Here is a 22,366-nt window from a genome sequence, read left to right on the forward strand (position 1 = left end):
GTCTTCCACAGACTACTCCCTGCCTACAGACCCACTTAGGATTGTTCTGCCTGAGATCTCTTTCTGAGAACAAATCTCCTTACAGTTTCCATTCAAAACAAACAAAGGTTTTTATGTTATTGTCCACCTATTTGTCGCTCTCTGTTGGCTGCACCATCATTTCAGCATTTGCCTCCATGGGACCTGTTGCTGTCCTATCCTTTTCCCCATCTTTTCTTGTTTTGGTCAGCTCTTCTTTTACTGCCCTACTGCAATCACATGGAATCAGTGGGACTTCACATTAATAAACTTCAGTTGTTTTGTGCCCATCCACACCACACACCCAGGGCAGGTCTACAAGAAAATCTTAAATACAAGCAGAATGGAAATCACAATGCCTTTTTAAAGAGAATTTTTAACTAACAAACTGTAATTGGCTCAAAGACAGCTCTCTAGTTTCCCAGCTGCATCAGTAAATTGATCAGGTCTTCATAATCTAAATGCAGGTCACATTTATACATGAATGATGAAAATGTTGCAAATTCTGTGGCCAGAAGTCACTCTGTCTGGTGAGTGATGATACATAGCAAAGAAGTTATCGTGTGTAAAGGGAGCGTCTCACTTGTGGCTACTTACCAGGGTTCTGAAAAAGAAGCATATCTAACTGAATTCCTAAAAAGATTCAGGGGACCTTTGCAGTAATTTTGTCAAAGACACTACATTTTCCTTATAAGACCACCAGCCAGTGATTTTAACTGATGCTTAGACCTGATAGCCACACCCTGCATAGAAATGATTGAACTGCATGCTGCAATAAGAGTTCTTGGTAAATAATTTATTGTTACAAGCAGAGGCAGTGAATTCAATACGAGCTTTGCAGGCAACACTCCTAATAGGTTTATGATCCACTGAAAATTGAGGGATAGTGCGTTGCAGATCTGCCCCCCCCTTTTTTAGGAGAAAAAAAGAGAACAGAATTAAATGTTAAGAGTTAGAAATATTAACACAGGAGAAGGCTATTTATTGATAAGATTGCTCTAATAAGCCTTTGCTATGATGATATAGTTAAATACGGTAAGGCAATAATTGAAATGGGGATTTTGTTTCTCTCGTTGCTTTTGTAGCAGATGGCAGTGTCTGTTTTGTTTTAATCTTTTTCAAAAGAGCTCTCATTCTCTCTCTCTTAAAGGAAACTTGAAGACAGACGTCTGAAAACCCATAACTACATTTAGCAACATACTAAACAAATACAAACAAAATGGCTATTTTGCCAGTCTTAGGTGGGTTTGGGTTTTTCATGGTCCCACTGAATAACATGATGGCTAAGGTGTATTTGCATATGCGAGAGCGTAAGCAAGTCTGAGGCTCTCTATTCACTGAAACGAGGGATCTATAGATACATGACTGGAGGTGGGTGTTGTTTTTTGCTTGACTAAAACAGAGTGACATCCTACCCGCTCTGTTACTTACCTAGCTAAGTAACAGGAGGAAATGACTCACAATTTGGCACTTAAATGAGGAACTTATTTCACAATCATTAGACAAATAATTGATTTCTAATACACAGTTCAAAGCTTGGCAATATTTAGTGGGATTTGTTGAATGATTAGATATTGTCTGTCTCAGAAATTGTTTTATTGTGGACTATTGCTGTATATTTCTGTAGATAGAAACTAGACCTCTCTCTCACCCACCCACCCACCTGTGAGCTGCTTATGAAGGACAATTACAATCTTTCATCACCCTCCTTGGTGCTATTTGTTTATTATTATTGATCTAGCACTCGAGTTGCCAGATATTCCTATATACTAATAGAAAATTCATTCTCTGAGTGTCAGTCCAAGAAGGAGGTAGGTGGTGGGCGGGCATAGCTGCCAAGTTTTCCCTTTTCTCGCGAGGAAGCCTATTCAGCATAAGGGAAAATCCCTTAAAAAAGGGATAACTTGGCAGCTATGTGGGCGGGGCGGGATTAATGGAGGAAGGAGGAAGTTACATATCATCTCATTGATGACTAAGGAATGAACGCTGGCAATTGGGGGGAAGATGGAAAACTTGGGGAGGGAGGGAGTATCCTAGAAAGGGGAACTCTCCACACCACAGTATTTCAAATGTTTCTAGTGAGAAGTTGGAACAATGGACTCTAGTTGATAGAAATCTAAAGCACTGGTATGTGCTATAAAATAAAACATTGAATATGAAATTAACTACAGCCATTTTGTAGTTGATTTTCACATGTATTGCATTGTTCTGAAATTTAAGAAAATGCCCTATTTAACTCTTAATTGTGGGATTCTATCATGTTGGTTTCATTATGCAATTTTTTTGTATTTGTTGTTTGAAGATAGGTTACAAAGATGCTGTCAATCACTTGGAGATTTATTTATTTATTTTTTGAAAACATGAACCGTATATAAACTGTCTAAATAAAGCAAAAAGTATTCAAAGTAATTTAGAAAAACTATATTTGTCTTCAAATAAGGAACAAACTGGCTCTGACATATGGTCCCACATTACCAGACTGTAGGACCATTAATGTTTAGCAGTTCTGGCATGATGACACAGGAAGCCAGTAAACATGTTATGAAAAGGTCTAATTATATATATATATATATATATATATATATATATATATATATTCATACCCATTCCATATATTTCAATAGTGTATGCCAGAGAAGGTGAATGCTTTATCAGGCTACTAGTGGATGGAAACCTTGGGCCCAGCAGTGCACCCCTCCCATGACACCTTCAGCTGACAGCCTTTTGCTCCCCTGTTTGCCGCTCAACAACAGCAGTTGCATAATGCATTCCTCCCATGCAGAACTACTGTTCCATATATTTATTCACAGCAAAGATTTAAGGGGGAACTGGGAGCTGATGGCAATTTTACCAAGGGTCAAAAAAAGCACAATTTTGTATTTGTTATTTTATTTCAATAACAAGCTTTACGTCTGTAGAGGCCAACCCAAATTTAACTGCCGAAGGGTATGATCCACAAATTGTTCTACTGCCATCACAGCTATCCAGCACAACAAGGCATGCCTAGGGTTTGGAGACTGCAGTTCAACATTCTATTTTTATTTGGATTTAAATGCATCTTAAGGTTATATGCTTAATTCGATCCCAAGCTAGAGAAGATATTGCTGGGAAAAATTATGTATAGAATCCAAGAGAACAGAAACAGCATTTAAAAAGTCAACTGGTTTCTTGGATATATTTTTCTTTATTGTTTAAATGCAGCTCACTCAACCTCAGTGTTATCTTTCTTATCACCTATCATTTGAGATTCCTCCTAAGACCCACATTTTCCATTGCTTTTATTGTTTATTTGTGTAGTTGGTTTATTAAATTTGTATACCTCCCTTCATCTGAATATCGCAGGACAGTTCACAACATAAAAATACAAAATGAGAACGCAAAATGCATAATAAAAGCAACAACAACAACAACAAAAGCCAAAACCCTCCCACCCAATAAAATAAATAAATGAAATTTGTTAACTGTTCTGCTAACTGCAATGACATTGAAAGATTAGACAAATTCATGGCAGATAAGATTATCACTGGCTTCCAGCCATGATAGCTGTTATAGTTCCAGCGCCAGAGGCAATCTGCCTCTGAATGCTAGTTTCTTGGAATTGCAAGTGGGGAAACCATTGTTGCACTCAGATGGTGCTTGTGAGAGTCCCAAAGGCATAAATTTGGCCACTGTGAGAACAAGAGAGGCCTTTGGTCTGATCAAATTGGAAACTTCTTATGGTCTTAACAGTTATGTCCATTTTTGCAAAATAGTCACTTTGCCAAGCTTAAGTGACAGGCTTCCAGGAACTTCATACTTTCTGATTTTTCTAAACTATTGGCCTTTAACTGAAACACACTGGCACTTAATTTGCCCTGAAAAAATGTGCCAGAAAAAATGGTGCTGTCTAGAAGAGTAAACAACCTAAATAAGTTGAGTATCTGTGAGGGATAAATTGTGCATTGTGGTTATTATTAAACTAAAACCAGAACAAAGTGTGTAAATGATGCTGAATGCTTCATAGTTTGCATTGTATAAGAACTATCTGGCCCTGGATCAAAGCAAAGCAAAACAAAAACCCTAAAGTTTATCTGGTGCTAATCCTACTCAGATTAGATCCAATGAAATTATTGAATTTAAATTAGTAATGCTTATTAATGTCATTTGGTCTACTCTGCATAGCACTAACATTGGTTCTGGTGATTTGTTCCACATGGTGAAGGAAGTTTTGGACTTAGGCTTCTCACATTTCAGCTCTACACATTCCATGGCAAACCTCTTGAAATAATTGGTCATGTGGCAGAAGGAAGGGATAAGTTTTCATGAGGCCTGGTGGTGGTGGAAGTGAAAATTACACAGGGCATGGCCAAGCCTAAAGAAGTTTTTTGAATCTTGGGTTTGAGTTTACGTGAATAACTTTTAAAATATATATTAGAACAAATATGATTATTGTTGTAGTAAACGAATGAAAGCAAAAATGTGCATGTTATGTTTCTTTATAAATACATTGAGGCAACTCAGTTGAGCTTGCATTTATTGTTGTAAGACTTGCTTTGAAGCTGAGTGCTATGGTCATAGGTCAGGATTCTTATTTTCACAACAAAATAAGTTTCGACATTTTTAGCTTACACATGATCTTCCAAACATAAATACAAAATATCTGAAGCACTGAAATTTCTGTGGACTTTTGATAGGATGTGATCAATGTCTTCATCAAAATAGTTCACAACTTTTGTTAAAATCTGTACATCAAACCTACAAACCCTTCATTGTCTGGTGTGACGTGCAGGGTTAACAGCATAAAGAGGTTGTCTACTCTGTGTCAAAGATCAGCTGCAGTCAAGTCACTATTTAGCTTTGCCAGCCACATATATCTAATTTCTAATGGAGCCTAATATTATATCTCTATATATATAATTTGTTTATATATATATATATATATTCTTTTAAAGGCAACCAAAATCTTTTAAAATTTCAAGTACAAACAAATATAAATGTATATGGCACTTTCTCTCTGGGTTTAATTTCCATTGTAAGTGGTACGGCTGTCAGGTGTACAGTCTGTGGCTAAGGGGGGTTTCTTGAATTTTTATAAATAGATTTCTTCAGTGATAAAATAAATTACAATATTTATATTGGCTGATTTGCCAAACTGAGACCACGGGACCGATGTCATCCAGGACTACAGACTAAAACTATTGAAATAAAGTGAAAACGGACCGTCAACGGAAGTCATTTGAACTACTTCTGAGAATTATTCCATCTTAAGTTGCCCGAGAAACTAAGGTCAGCTGTAAAGTTTTGGTCACAGATTTATTTGAATCCAAATGCCTTTTATTCTCTTCTAGACAGCTGTAGTTGTTGTATTATGCTTTGCTATCGTCTTCTTTTGACTGGATGATGTCATTAGAAACTTTGATTTCTATAGTATCTGAATTTAAAACTTCTTTTCCATTTTCTTCCTTTAATGGCAGTTTCCTGTGAGAAAGTAAGGAAAATCAAAATATTACATTGGGTGTAATATTTCATGGGTGATTTTTTTGGGGGGGGGGTTAGATCATTTTTTTGTTATTCAGATTTTGTTGAGAGCACTACACTGCTGCATTGGCAAAGCTTTTAGTTTCTCTATGTGTCTCTTCCTCCCCACCCCACCTTCCACCACTGTTAACAATGTGCAACACTGCCAAAAAAAAATATGTTCGTGCAATTGCATCAAGTTTCATTTTGTGAAGTATTTTACTGATGCCCATGTGTTGTTGTCTTTCATGCTCAATAGAAGCTTTTATTCTAGTAGAAATAGGTTTAATTGTGTTTTTAACATTGCTGTAAATCAGTTAGAGGCTTTCCCATAAAAAGTGATTAACAAATCTAATAAAAACTACTACTAGCAGGCAGGGTCCCCCAATCTAGATTGGGATGGGGGGAGCAGGTTTAAAGCCCCCCCTTTCTCTCTCCAGCGTCCGAAACCAGATCAGGCATTCCCACACCTGCCATTTACATTTTTTAAAATGATTTCAAAGGTATGTCCATTTAACCAGCTACATTTGGATTGGGACAAATATCTTCCAAAACAGGCAATTGCTATAAAATATGTATTATATCATGGAAAATTATATGTTGTAAGGTACATTAAAATTACTTCTTTCCATAGTTTTGGGGGGAAAGTTGTTGTTGTTAGTGCACAACCTACTGCCTATACACTATGGAGATGGTAGTGTCATCTGGAGCTAGGTCACAGACCCACTTACATGGGTTCAGCCATGAATCATCCCCTCTGCTCATTCAGTTATTAGTAGCAGGCAACACAAAGCAACTACCCTGACCTTCTTAGCTAGCAGCTATTGTTCTTCTTAGCTAGCAGAGAATGCTAATTCTGTTACCCAGCAGACTGTGGTTGGGACTTTCCTGTTGATGTCAAAAAGTGCAATGCTCCAGAGGCTGGGGTCAAGGCAGCGAGCAACCACAGCACCTGCTTGAGCTAGTTTGTCATGCTCAACACTGAGCTGAGGGTCAACCACAGACCTATTTGATAGCACCATCTTATAAAAATTAGAACATCAGTCTGCTGTAACTAAAGCGTAAGTTGATTAATAGGAAGAAACACAAGGCTTGAGAGAAACAAGTCGATAGAAGGACTGCATGGGGTGCCAACTTGAGTAAACTAGGGTGGGGCAGGGAAACCCTGCTCCATATACAGTAATTGATCAAATGACATAGTGCATGGATGCCATTTGAAGGGTAATACCCATAAATTTAGGGGGTGGTCCCCTCAAATATTTTATTGCGGGGGTGAAGACCCCTTGAGCCCTAGGAATTGGTTCCTATGCTGCAGACCAATCAGGGGAGTGCAATGGGGGTCGGCAGGGTGCAGCAGGAAATTGCTTATGTGTATATAATGTGCTTTGGAACTTATGCCTCCAGTCTTGGGAAATTAATCTGCTGGACATTCACTTTTGAATATACAGGGTGTGGCGTTATTAAAATGTTGACTACATACTCTGGTTCTGTTAGTGGTGTTGTTTCATTGGGTTCATTTACTGGACTTCCATCTTCATGATTGGTAATTCTTTCATCTTCTGTTCTCATTTCGACTATCGGCTCTTTTGATCCATCTTTCCTAAAGAACATTGAAAGATTCTTAGCCTCACTTACTTTGTGGTAAAAAAAAATATGTTGCATTTTATTAATTGTCAGTATTCGGCTTTCAAAATCATGGAAGAAAAGCAAAAGGGAATTATAATTAATACTGATAAAATTATTTTAACATTATTACACCCACCATTGTCACCTCATACGTTATCATACATTTTAACCTCAAACTAATATGCAAAAATAAATGTTATATCTAAATAATAAATTGAGAGTACCAAATTGTATTTTTCAAAAACTAACATTGAGGCTAGCAAACATAATATCTGATCTTTTCATCATGACAAATGATAGTAGCCATATTATAGTTTCAACATATGGATAAATTAATATGCTTTTCTGGAGAACAAAAAAGGAGAAAAACTCATGCCTTTCTCATATAAACTGATGGTAAGATTTTCAGAGCTGTAACTATATGCTTGCATAGACTTGCCAATTTCATTAATGTGTTATGTTGAAAGACCCTTTTCCTTTTCATCACAGTAGCATCAAACGTGTGGGGCAGGAGATGGAATCATTTTTGAGTGCTGCTTATATATAAGGACTTTTAACTCCCATTGCTTAAAAATACGAGAAACTGATCAGCATCTACCTATCTCTCTCACTGAAAGCAACCAACAAAACATGAATGTGCTTAATTTTGGCTGAATGGGATTCATTATTTCTTCTGTCTAAGTACTGACTGAAAGCAGCTTTCCAGGGGTTTTAGATGATGGTCCTTCCAAGCTGCCCCTGGAGATTACAGGGATTAAAGCTTAGATGTTTTGCATGTTCTCTATCACTGAACTACAGCTCCTTCCAACACTGAAGCCTCAGCACAAAAAAATCTATTAAAAATCTATTAAAATCATAAAGTGCAATGTGTAATTCTGCCTTTCCTTGGCAATATGGCCCATCAATAAAAATGCATAGGAGCAGGCTGTAAAACTACGATCCTAAGCACATTTATTAAGGAGAAAGTGTTGGGTTTTCTTAATATTGATGTGGTCAATGGTGCTACTCAGAGGTGTGTGTTTGTAATTATAACCTGCATGACAGCACATCTGTGAGCTCTTGATAATTCAGCACACCTGTAGTATCTTAACAATTTAACTAATTAGCAGGGGGGAGTTTACCTGCTGCACCAAATGCAGCAATGTGATAGGATAATTGATTATTTTGAAAACTGTATTTAAGTTGACCAAATGCTTTGTATAGTACTGGCTGGTGTGGCGTGGTGAAAAGGGATGTTTTGCAGCTGTTTGATTATTATTTAAAAATAAAAGATAAGCAAAGATATTGCGGGCAAGTTTTTATTGCATCGCCCCAGTCACTGCGCAGACTCGGTTGGCAAAGAAAGTCCAACAGAAAATCCAATTGGACTGACCTGCAAGGACTGGAGTGGCATGTCTGGACTTTGTGCCAATGTCACCTGTTGGTACACCATTGAAATAGTGCAGCAGGCCATAAAGAAGCTGTAGTTAAATGACGCAGTGAATTAGCTTTCTCAACCTTGGAGACCCCAGTTTGTTCTGTGAATAGCAGTTCGTGACAGATTCACAATACACACATGCTTGTCCTTTGGCTAAATGTTGTGACTAATACTCACAGATATGCAGCCTTCCCCTCCTCTAGCTCTTTACTCTTCCCACTGGAGCCGCTCTTCTTTCCACAGATCCTTCTGGTGATGCACATCAGCAAACCACATTGCCGTACAAAGAAGCAGCTGACATCAGTCACGACGAGGATTAATAAAAGGGCAGCTACACCCAGTCCAATGACTGCACCGAGTCCAAGTCCATTAAAAAGTGTGTCTTGAAAACAAACAAAATAGACAAAGTTAATCTGGTTAATCTATGTGATGCATTCAGAAAGGTTATATGTCTTGATGGCAGGCCTGCTTTTTCACATTAAAGCTCTTAAAGTACTTCAGTCTTTTCTAGCAAAACAATTTTCTTCTACTGCAATGCAGTATGCATTGTGTGCCTGCTGGCTTTAAAGCGTGGTAGTTACATGCAAACTAGGAAGAGTGTTTTGTCAGGTAATTTAGCTACAGAATTCAATGGCTGATCATGTACTTTGGAGATAATCAAACATTATAGCTCAAAAGGGGTGTTATTTTTAGAACATGCATTATTTGATTGATGGTTTGTCAGATCCCATCATTCCACTGTTGAACGAAACGGAAAGGTTATATGTAAATACTTTTTTAAATGCTACGGTTAGTACAAATAGACACTTTTCAAAGTTAATTGTGCAGCTATTAGTTCACACTTGATGAACTCCAAATATATTTTTGTACTTATTCCAGTGTAAACACACAGAACTTCATTAAGTTTACTCTGGAGTTGAAGCAGAATAAATATTGGTTGAAAACGTTTATCCAGACTACACGTCCATACAATTGGCCTTTGGCAGACAAAATCGTTTGTGAGGGATAGGGAACCTTATCTGAAGGTAATAAATAAATAAATATATAAATGTAGTTTTAAAACCATTAATTTCAAATTTCAACACTTTTAATCTTTAGTCAAGTAAATTATTTTACATAACTTTTCTACCCCACCCAAGTGCATTATAGTAGACAGAGATCATCTAAGCCAGGCATCCCCAAACTGCGGCCCTCCAGATGCTTTGGCCTACAACTCCCATGATCCCTAGCTAACAGGTCCAGTGGTTGGGGAAGATGGGAATTGTAGTCCAAAACATCTGGAGGGCCGAAGTTTGGGGGTGCCTGATCTAAGCCTACAAAACAAAATATTGAATTAATTGCATAATTGCACGTGACTGGCTGGCTGTGTCATGCCTTTGCAGCTCTAGCAAGACCTGGCATATTAGGAACATACAAAGCTGTGTCGCCTTGTATCACACCATTGGTCCATCTAGCTCACAACTGTCTACACCTGGGATGGGGAACCTGTTGCTGAACTCCACCACCTATCACCCTTGAACATTGGCCATGCTGACACTGAAAGGAGATGAGATCCAACTTCATCTGGAAGGCCACAGCTTTCCATTTCTAGTGTACACTGACCACCAGCAGTTGGAGATGTTGGGATTTAATGGAGCCTTTTCACATGTACTTTGCTACTGAGTTACAATCCTGACATTTCTTTAGCAACAGTAGCAGCAGCACCCTCTTTTCTGCAGTAGTAGTCTGATATCTGTGTTCCAAGATATATCTGGGCCTTGGATGTCAAAATAATAATAATTGCCAGTGTGAGGTGTTGTCATATGGCCTTTAGTCAACCCTTAGTAAGAATGGACATGGATAGTGGTGGTGAAGAATAGAGAATTGACAGATATCATGAATAAACATTAATAAAATTTGTCTATTTGTTATGTCTCGTCTTATTCTGTTCTTACATGTGTTAAGTACTTGAAGCTGGAATGTTGACTGCTATATTCTAGACATCAAATAGTAAATATGATCTGAAAGCCTTATATAGACCAGAGCCCCAACACATGCAGCGCTATAAAAACAAATTTCAAATAGTGCAAATCTATTACTACCAAAAAGGATGCTGACACAACTAGAAAGGAAAAAAAAGTAGGAGTAGAAATTAAGAGTGGGAGTGGAGCATGTGCTCTTGTACTTAGGAGAGGACTAAGCTTGAGGTCGGGCACTGCCTTTGAGAAGTGGCTACAGATTATGAGTTTGGCTGGATCAGTTGCAGATATGTAGACATGAATTTCTGTGATGTTCCCTCTGGATATGAGGGAAATATAAATTCCTGATTACAGAGAGGCTTCAGAGAGTGTTTAGTTTAATGTATTTAAAAGGCCCCTTCAGATCTTCATACTGAGGTCTGAAATGGAGCCAGCATGCACAAGGGGATGCTGAGGGAGGCAGGGTTTCCATGCATGCCCCCTTCCCCCTCCCCAGTTGAAGCCCTCAGATGTTTATCCAATGCCTGAAATATGGCTTACACTAATTTAAATTGTTCACCCACTGAAAGCTTTGGGCAGGCAAAAATGGTAACAATGCCATAAGTAGATCTTATTACATGTAGAAGAATGTATTTGCAATGTATCATCTAACATTAGAGAGGCTGTTGTTTTTGTTTTTGCAGTGCATGAGAAATCTTCCCTTTTGAATCCATGCTGAATCAAAGAGAGCACAAGTCTTTTCACCTTCACCCATTTCTTGTTTTCTTTTAACCCCTACAGCTGAAAGGCGCTCTGCATACATCATGCTAGCATACTCAATATAGGTCGCTGATGTGTTAATAGTGCACCATGGAATGAAAAAAAAATCAAACCTATCCGTTCCTAAGGAAATGAGCCCTGAGTGCTCACTGGAAGGACAGATGCTGAAGCTGAGGCTCCAATACTTTGGCCACCTCATGAGAAGAGAAGACTCTCTGGGGAAATAAATAACTCTGATGTTGGGTAAGATTGAGGGCCCACAAGGAGAAGGGGGTGACAGAGGACAAGAGGATTGGACAGTGTTATAGAAGCGACCAACATGAATTTGACAAAACTCTGGGAGGCAGTGGAAGACAGGAGTGCCTGGCGTGCTCTGGTCCATGGCGTCACCAAGAGTCGGACACAACGAATCAACTAAACAACAACATCTGTGCACCAATCCCTTCACAACTGTAGCTGGGCCATGGGAAAGTTTGCATGTTTAGTGCTTTGTCATACATTGCATTTCACAAGACATGGGAAATGGAACTTACTGATTAAAGACTACTGGGCACCCAAATTCTTTCAGTAGCAGCATAATAAATAATCTCTTTAATATAAGATTGCATAGGTCTTTTTGGTGAATTGTACATCTTAATCCCAGAGAATCACCTTTGGTTGAAGGATGGTACAATTGTCCCATAATGTTGCACATAGCAAAATTCAAAGTAACTTTGGGAGGTCCTGCTTAGGCCAAATATCTGAAGAAATATTGAGGCAAGAAATTAAAATAGAGGGGAATGCTGCACTTTATTTCTTATCCCTCCAGGCTCTGTCATTAATTATATGACTCATAATACAGTTTGGAGGAGTTTAATGAAATTGGGACAATTTTCTTTCTTTCTTTATGTATAACATAGGAGCAGTTAGGCATCACAGCCAAGATAACGACTGGAAACTATTATAAACATATAGAATAATTTTGCAATACCAGAACACTGTTCACTGGCTTATATGCAATTTCAGAAGGTCTAAGGGCAACAGTCACAAATTTTGATTAATGATTCTGACTGTCTAGCTAAATAGACTGGTTACTTTTGCATTCCATTTTAGATTTCTGGTTAAACTAGCCCCAGTTTGAACTGCTGTCCCTAATTCACAAGAAAATAGTCCGTCAATCTTATCTTTAGTTGGTGAAATTCACCCAAGCTTTCTTACAAATGTATTTATTAGCTAATTATTATTAATGCCCTTTATCAGCTATGATCCCAGGGTCATAATTTAAAACCAATACAAAATGCAACCATAAGACAATGCAGCAAGAGGACAACCTTTGGCTTAGTAAACATGCTACAAAAAGCTTAGTGTAAACAAGCATGCACACGGCTGCCTCACTCCATGAATCCTGCTGCTGATGTGCAGCTCTGAGCTAAGCCCTGTGGTGCTTGATCTGTAATGGCAGATTCACACATGCTATCATACATTGGTGAACATTAATGTGTGCACCGGCTCTGGGCATAATAGATAAATTGTTCATTGGTGTCATTTACTGCTGCATAGCTTAAATCAGTTCTTTGAAATCTTCAAATATTTGTGCCAAATATTTGTGTTGAGGTGGCTTTGCGAAACAAAGACTCGGGCTTAATTTTAGTCAAACCTGCAATCTATTCCACTAGCCCAATGACCATTTTAATGCCAGGGGAGGGAGCAAAACAAGTACAGTTTGGAAAGGGGGGGGAATGAAATTGAGAAATAATATAGGAAGAGGCCCCTTAATTCATTAATCTCATTTCCCTGGTCCAAATGGCTGCATTGCCAAACAACTGGATGCATACTTTGGTCTAAACTTACAATCTATCGAAGAGTGAATGGTTATTTATGATTAAGTATTTGGAAGCCAAATGCAGAGAATTCCATACAAGTGAGCTGAATTTATATGGATTTCACTTCAAAGTTTGAATGAAATGGCCTTTAGGTATGCTCTCTGCCCCCACTTTCTAGCCCGTCTCTCAGACTTGCCTTGGGTTAAAACAGATATTACGCCAAACCTCAAGTTCTCCCTACATATACTACATCTCACACTATCAGCAAAAATTGCTTTGTTCCCTTCTCCCTGTGGGAGAATTTTGTGGGCAGAACTCTGCCCACCAATAAATCTAAAGCCCTACCATCTTTTCTTGCAATGCTGATGGATTTCAGACAGTGAGCTTATATTACTGTTAGGCTTTTCTTTCTGTGCAAATGCTTATTGTTTCGTACAGAACTGAATCACGAGATTGGCTTAGGATAAATCCTGTACAAGCAGACAACTGCAGAGGCTGCAAGGCATTGATTGTATCCAACAACCCATGAGTGGCATTCTGCTTGCACAGTAGATCTTCCCCTTCTCCCACCCCTTCAAAAAAACCCTGCTTCAGAAGGTTCCCCAACCCCTTTACAGAGATTCTGAGGGTGCATAAAAAGGAGGCTGCTGGAGATAGGGAAGGAGAAGAGGAGAAAGTTCTGTTGCATAAGTGGGAGCCTACTACATGAGGGTGGCAGCATTGGATAAAACCCTAAATTTGTGTATCCCTAGTGTGCAAGTCTGGCAGGTAGAATCCTCCCACTACATAAATGGCCAGAACAAGACATGATTAAGTAATGCTATCCATAACAACTATAGTCTGATCATGTGTTTTCAACTCAATCTTTGGTGAGTTCCTAAAACTATAAAGCCCCATTTAATCATCTTGCTCCTGCTGAGAATAGCACATCCCTTTATTCTTTCACTTTAAGTTTTTGGTGTTTTTTTATGTGATGATTTAATTTATTAATTAATTGAGTGGAGCAATTAATAGTTCTAATCCCATTAGCAACAGAACTGATTAGAATTTCATGGTTGAAGGAGTCAAGAAGTGATCTGATTCATGAAGGGATATAAGCAAGAAAGGAGACAACCTCAACAGGTGCTAAACTTAATTAGCCTAAGAAGCAGCACAACAAACATTATCTTCAAGTTGCCCCTAATGAGCAGTTTATATCCAAAATGCATTGAGATGCATTTCTTCATGTTACATTGTTTCATGACACTTGCAGAGATTATTTTCTCTCTTGTTTCTTTGTTATCCCCCCTAATCCACCAAAGAAACTCGCATACTGTACAAGCTTCTGCATTGGGACTGCTCTTTGGGACGCAACCCCATAAATACGACATATAGCTGGGGAAGTGAGAAGTCCTTACTTTCAGCCCTCTTGGAAATCCTGATCACATAATTGGAGACAGATTCTGAACACCCAACTCTCAACTAAAGATGCCCACTGTGCAAAAAGCAAAAATAAACCAAAGCAGACTTTTTTTCCATGAAAACAAAAAGCTCATATTTTTATTTTTCTCTCCCTCTAAAGGCAACTTTGTAGAATTTTCTCCACCACTTTCTTGTGGTGACCACCATCATAGAGCTTGAGCTATTGTTACAAAAATTTCTACAGAGAAAATGAAAGTCTTTGCAGAATGCTGAATAAGGAGAGATGGTTTTGCAAAGTAATGCAATTGTTAAGCAAACGTACATCAAATTTTAAAGAAAGGAAATAAAATATGAATTTCATTACACTGTGTAATGAAAAATCTCAAATCTCAAATCTCAATTGATCACATATTTTCATACTTAATTCGACTGAATTGAGTGTCAGCCATTTGCAATTGAGAATTCAGCATTTTGCAAACTAGTCACAGATTTTAAAATAGTGGGCTGTATACAAATGTGCTGATTATTTCCTTATTTTGATTGACGTTTGTCAAAAATGTACTGGTTCCACAATTCTGTCGCTTTCAAATATGAATAGCTTTTCATAAATGAAAATGGCATGCCTTATTTATGGTCCTGTCAAGTTAACTATAAAAACATATTTGCCATCACTACACCAGGTTCAGCAAGAGTTTCTCAAAAACTTTTGAATGTGTTATCATTCCCAACCCTTTGAATTACAAATATGTTAACTATGATAGAGGGCTTTGTTCTGAAAATATTCCATCAAAGCAGAATCAGACAAATGAGATGGCATGTGAAAATTAGTATTAGCAGGTAGTACCCATCAATATATAGCAGAGCTAGTCAACATGGCTCCTTCTACTTCCAACATCTCTGATCATTGGCCATGCTGGTGAGGCTGATGGGAATTCTAATAACATCTGTAGGACACCACAAAGCTGTATTTTAAAGGACAGCATTTTAAAAATGATTCTGACTACCTGTGGTTGCAGGAAACTAGCTGCATGTGACAACTTGGGGCTCAGTGCATCCAACCAGTTCTATACTTCAGGAAGCCAAGTAAATTATGTGGACCACTCATTCCCTGCACTGGTCTATTCTTCTGTTTTAGCTTAGAAAAAAGGGAGCCTTTATGTAATCTGTTGTAATATTTACCTGCATGGGAATAAAGGATTGTATCCAATGCTAGTATTACTCAGAACAGGCTCTTTGAAATGCATTTGTTAGTGGTGTTCATTAGTTTGAATGTGTCTACTCTGTCGAGCTAGCATTGCCTACAGCCCATAATTACTAATTTTAAAAGATGCCGAAATCACCACGACATTCATTTCAAATGATGGTTCAGTAAATGGGAATGGAATACAAACAATATTTCTTATTGGTCCCAGTTTATTTCAATTTGAAATAGTAGACATTGAAGACCAAGCTTTGGAAGGTGAAAATATTACCAACAAAATCTCAGGGTGGTGAATCTATATAGCTTGTCAGACACTGTGCCCTCCTTGGATTTTCTTTTTAAAAAAATATTATTAATAAATTATCAGAGTAAAAATTAATTAAGCAGTTGCTAAGAGCTATTCCTCATGTGTTATTTTCCTCTGTACATCAATATGTTGGAATCAGAATAGGGGAAGGGAATCTTCACCCTTGGGACAGAATTCAGCTCTCCAGGCCTAAGAAGGCCCTTGGGATTGTTCCCAGGTCACACCCTCTCTCCCTGGACCATGCCCCTGCTCTGTGCCTTCCTCGGGTTGTTTTGTCTGGCCAGGATATGTCCATAACTGTGAGAATACATCTTGATATGCAGGATGGGAAAATGTCTATGCGGAGAGAGGGCCTCTGTCTTTTACGTGGCTGCTGTAGTCTACCAAGGGCAAGAATCACCTCCATTGCTCCACCCACTTTTGTGTCTGGCCCTGCCCACAGCTGACATGCAGTCCCCATAAGTTTCCTTGTGAAAAAATGTGATTCTTGGACTGAAAGGGGTTTTGTACCCCATGTATGGAATCTTACTGGAGGAGCACCACATGCTGGTCGCCCCCACTCCCACAACCTTTAAGATAGGTCTCTGACTTAAGACGGAACAGGTTTAATAAGGAAGCAGGCACTTGTGCAGCTCTTTTGAAAAATGCTACCAAAATCACAGGCCTGAAATTCTTAAGTTGCATGGCATAGCGCCTTTGCCCTAGCTGCTGCCATGTGTACAACCAAGTTTGAACAGATGCATATATGTCAGACTCCCACAATACTATTGGTATAGCTACTAGGGCTGTATCCCAGATTTGACCAAATCCCAAGCCAAGTCAACATGATTCAGGTGGGTCTCGGATTTGGTTGATTTGATATTGAGGCCTAAGTATAATTGATGGATTATTTTTATTGTTAATATGAGCTGACAATTTTGCTTGGTATTTTAAATGTTATACTCAGACACACACATACACATACATGGACACAAACACACACACACAATCTGAACACTATTATGTTTTACTGAAAGATCTTAATGGTAAGCTAGGTTCTATGTCCACTGTAAAGAAGCAGTATGCCTCTGAATAGCAGTTTCTGGGCATTAGAAATGGTTTAAGGTCATGCTTGTGGGTTTCCCATAGGCATCTAGTTAGTCACTGTGAGAACTAAATGCTGAACTAGACTGCTCTTATAGCTACATTACATTTGGTAGGGTTCAGAATAAGAAGCAATAACCACAAGGTGATGATTGTTTTTTCTTCAATATTTTACTGATAAGACAATACTGTCCTTTGACTTAAAAATAAATAAATCCTGAGAAGAATGTTTTACGATTAACTGTGATGTGGAAACGTGTGGATTAGAACAACAGTATATTTATATATAATTAAAGAAACTACTGCTAAATGAATGTTACATCACTTTTCTTTATTACAAAAATGGCATAAAGATTACACAAAACAAAATGGACATTAAACAAGTAATGAAAGACGTGCATAAGGTTACATATGTTTTTGACATTACACTTGGGAAGATTTTGTGGGATATTACACTTACAATGTGCACACTTGTTTTAAGGGAAATATATGACACATGACAGTAACCATCAGTGTGTACCAAAAGCCATTGAGACAGAATGTCAATGGGACATGAATGAATGAATAAAGAGTTACACAGTGCTTCATAAACTACTTTAAAACTATATATTTCTACATTTGGAAAGAGTTTTGTTTTTAAATAGCATTCCAGAGAAGATATTTAGCATTTACAGTTTCTCTCTCACACACCCACACCTACACCTAAAATCATGGCTTATTGGTAATGAGAAGCAGTGACTCATGAACTTTAAAACCACAGTTCCCCATTACATCTGACCTTGGGGAACTGTGGTTTGCTCTAACCAAAGCTAGTTAAAGCAAACTAGGGTCAAACTGTGGTTTATGTGATCATTTGAACCAGGCTAGTCTAGCTTAAGCCAGCTGTTGGGAACCTTTGGTGCCCCAACGTTGCTGAAATACAACTCCCATCATCCATTATCACTGACCATACTTGCTGGTGCTGTTGGGAGCTGTAGTACAGAAACATCTTGAAAGCCAGAGGTTCCTCATATCTGCTTTAAGTGAACCAGACATATGCTTGATATGCTTGATTTATCTTTCATGTGTTACAATTCAAATATGATTAGTAACTAAAAGAAAATAACAAAATAATGTTAAGACCAACTTTATATCAAATTAAAGTAATTATTTTACAACCTGCAAATATACATTCCTGTAATTTGATTACTGAAATAAAGAGTTTACATTAATGGAGAGCAACATGTTTTTGTATCCAGAGCTCTAATTCTACAAAGCTGAGTATTGCTAAGTAGATGTCTTTTAAAGATTATGAAATACAAGAACAAATAAAATGCTAACTGATTCTAAGATCGATACACAATGCTCAAATTATTTCAATGTGTCTACTCTGGGCATGGCTGAAGCTCGATATCATTCACAGTTTTGAACTTTGTGAATTAGTGGGTGTTTTAATGAGGGTAACTGTATTGCTGCCTAGAGAATTAGATTTAGATGATGCTCTACTTGTCACACCTTTAAATTCTTAGAGAATTGATGTGGCCCTCTAATTAAAAAAACCCATAAAAATATGTTGCAATAATTAGAGACATATGTTATTACTCACTAACATAGTACTTACTATTTAGTTAAAAGCCCATGAAAGGGTGAGATTGGGGTAATAGCCTCTGGACTCACACCATCCATCTATTTCCCCCTTTCCCCAACCTATTTCCGCTTCCTTTGCTTCAGCACCTCCCCTTCACAAGTCAGACTCTGTTTCATGGATCTCCCTCCCTCATTCAGCACCTCTGCGCTGAAATTTCTGCCCTTCATTTGAGCACTCAGATGTTTAACTTCCCATTCCACAGTCACAACATCACGTCACCTCCTCCCTCCTCACCCATATTTTTCAATGTTGAGATAGGTCAGAGCTGGATTAGGAGCTGTGAATAGGATCCTGCCCCTTGTTTTGTCCACAGGGAAATCCTCACTGAAAGATGACAAGAGAAGGTGTAGGGGCTCTTCACCTCAAGAGTTCCAACTTGGGCTCCAGGTTATGGGTTCCCAATGGCACCTGCAACATAACATGACATCATGGTGTCATGATGTCACGTTAATCAGCATGCCGCAGCAGAGCTTCTGAGGCCTGGTAGGGTCTCGGACGCCTTAAAGATCATGCCCAAGGCCTCCCACGACCTCTGACGTGACTTCTGGTTTGTACCGGAAGTCATGTCCGAAGGCCTGGCAGGGCTTCCAGCATCGTCTTGGAGGTTGTGTTGGGCCTCCAATGTGACTTTGGGTAGAAACCAGAAGTCACATCGGAGCCTGCAGTGTGGGTACCAAGCACCCAGAAAAAAATTGTGGGTGCCCAGGCACCTAGGGGACCTTATACTTGGCACCTATGCTTCACCTACTTTCAGTTTGAATGCCTGAAAGTTATGAATGCCTTTGCCTTGGTCAGTGTAAAGGGCAGCTGATTCTGCCCCAAACCCAGCCACTGAAGTGTTCCTTTCCAAATAAGATCACTCACATTTCCAGTGTTGTCTCTTTGCTAAGAAAGAGTTAGGCTGCTGCTGCCTTGCTTCCAGGTATTTTTTGAGAGTTCACTTCCCTGGTGTAACTGAGAAGCCATTTCATAGTAGCAAGACAGTTCTAGGCCTAAACCATCTAGAACAACCAATTGTTGCTACTCGATAGTGCCCATATAGACTAATAGCTGTAATAAGGAGCAGATGACACACATTTGGTAGCAATCCCCTCTGTTTCCCTATATATCCTATAGTATGCTTTCTATATGCTCCATTTATATATGGTACTTCACTACTCTTGTGGGGATGGCTCTTTATTGCTTGTATGGAGACATGCAATTTAAAGCTCTTATTAGAATCAGCAATGCTATAGGCAGTCATTGTTGACTGATTATACAAATTATATGGGAATATTTATTTATTTTTTAAAATATTTCTAGAGCATTATTCATACACAGCAGTAAGGCAGTATACAAAAAAGCAGAATTACAATAAAATTGCAATTAAAATAAGTTTAAAAAAACAAATAGGGATTAGAAGCCAGCAGAATCCTCCAAAAAATAAAATAAAATGCATTTTCAGCTAGTGCCAACATCAAGCACATCAAAATATGTGCTTCCTGCAACTCACAGGAAAGATGGTTTCACAGGGAGGGTGAAACTTTAACAGGCCCTCTCTCTGTGGGTTGCGGAACAACCTAATATGTTCCTGAACATCTGTATAAGATATAGCCCAAGTGGTTCCTTCCAGATGTGACTGATGAATGGGGCTGATGAAAGTTGCAGGCAACATCTGGAAGGCACAAAATTGGCCACCCCACCTTAAAAATTCCCAGTTCTATTTTAAGTTCTATTGTTGTTATATTTCTATAGGCTCCATAGTAGGTTTACATTAACATGACGTGCAGATCGTAGAAGGAAAGGATGCTAACTAACAGCAACATCTAGTATCTAAATGATTATTTACTCATTAATTTTGACAGGTCAGTCAAACTGACAGGCTTCAATTCATCAAGGTGTTTAGGCTTATGCATATTTAAAGCATATACACTAGCAGAGAGGATATGCACATGGTTAGGTATTTTTAGGACATCTGCCTAATGCAGATTCCCAACACATTACTAAAGGTTTTAGGAACTAAGAAAGTGTATATAAAATAACATATCAATTGTAGCTCATTAATGTTTTGAAGTTGCACAACAGTTGCTAGCTATTATTTGCTAAATTATAAATTGCCTGGTGAAGTTCCCAATATGAATATGTTGAATGATACCCATAAAAATAATCTGAAAAAGAACATTTACTTTCCTAAATACAATGCATAAGTGGATATCACTGACCATTGAGAAGTTTCAATCTTATGTTCTGTATTTGAAGCACAGATTGAATGATAAGCTTATTACTATCCTACAATTTTCATGTAATCTATTTTTGCCTTTAGAAAAAAAATGTATTCCCTGGTATATTAAAAACATAACAAAATTATTAGACCTACCTATAGTAGTTGTTTAATCATGAGACCTATTAGATGCCCAAAGGTAACTAGTGCAAATTGTCTGTCCATGTAAAATGGACATATGTAAAAATGATTAATTTAAAGAAATAACTAATTTTCTTTATGGAAATCTATGGTTGATGCAAGAAAGACTGAGCAAATCTCTGAGTGGGCAAAGTTAAAATTTTATATAGGAAAGCCAGACAGAGATGTCCTTTTGCCCTATTCTGGAATCACCAGCATGCTACGTTAAGTAAAAGATACAAATGAAATCAATGTAAATAATCAGACTAATAAGGTATCACTATTGTCATAGGATATCATGCATCTCATATAATATTATGTTTTTCAGAACTGAAAACATCACCCCAGTAGCTCTTTGGGGAACCTTTGGACTTGCAGATGTTGCTAAACAGCAAATCCCATCAGCCCTAGCAAACATGGACAATGGACAGGGATTATGAGAGTTGTAGTTGAAGAAATCTGGATATTACTTTAACAAGTAAGGGCAAGGGGAGAGTAAATCAAAGTTCCCTTTTGTGTGGATATGAGACTAAATAATATTGGAGACCCTTGGAGCTAATCCTACATCTGATCACTTGCTCATGTTCAGAGAGTAGAGAGCTATTGATGGCTACTAGACATGATGGCTATATTCTGCCTCCGTAGCTGGAGGCAGCATTGCTTGTATACCAGTTGCTGGAAACCACTGGAGGGGAGAGTGCTCTTGTTCTCAAACCCTGCTTGCTGGTTTCCCAGAGGCATGTGGTTGTCCACTGTGAGACATGATGCTAGACTTGATGGACCATTGACCTGATCCAGCAGGCTCTTCTTAAGTTTATGTTATATTTATGTGTAATAAACTACTTTGTGGTGTGTGTGTGTGTGTGTGTGTGTGTGTGTGTGTGTGTGTGTGTGTGTGTGAAGAAATTATAATTGTGGCTATAATGGAGAATACTCTATTCCAAAAGTTTTTAACATGGGGACATTCCTACCAAACATGAATAAATGAACCAATATTTCCACCTCCAATGTTCTGGAGAGGTTGCATTAAGTATGAATGTTGAACGTGTAAATTTATGTCTAGAGTCAATGGATAGAACAAACACCATTAGATGTACAACTGGATAAGTGTTTAATGTTTCTTGTATCTGTATTTGTTTAAAAACCAATAAAAATGTGGGAAAAGAAGTTATAAATATGGATGGGATGTGGTTTATCTTGGGCAGTACTTCCAAAAATTATCAATTTCAGGCAATGTCAATTATTTAATTATCCCAATACATTGATGAAATGGCAAACTAAAATAAATACT

At 38.2% G+C, this 22,366-nt stretch overlaps 1 protein-coding gene across 1 annotated transcript in view; it reads right to left on the reverse strand.

Annotated features, from left to right (window-relative positions):
- Positions 1-4,514: 4,514 nt before the first annotated feature.
- The window catches only part of NCAM2 (neural cell adhesion molecule 2), a 200,807-nt gene continuing 182,955 nt past the window's right edge, over positions 4,515-22,366 (reverse strand). The window contains exons 16-18 of the mRNA XM_035116298.3: positions 8,735-8,939; positions 6,995-7,114; positions 4,515-5,475 (exon numbers count right to left, since the gene is read on the reverse strand). Of these exons, the coding sequence (XP_034972189.2) occupies positions 5,364-5,475; positions 6,995-7,114; positions 8,735-8,939 (437 nt within the window). The 3' untranslated portion in view covers positions 4,515-5,363. The remainder of the gene's footprint in view (positions 5,476-6,994; positions 7,115-8,734; positions 8,940-22,366) is intronic.

This window comes from Zootoca vivipara, chromosome 4 (genome assembly GCF_965207765.1).
Source record: "Zootoca vivipara chromosome 4, rZooViv2.hap1.1, whole genome shotgun sequence".
Taxonomy (NCBI): Eukaryota; Metazoa; Chordata; class Lepidosauria; order Squamata; family Lacertidae; genus Zootoca; species Zootoca vivipara.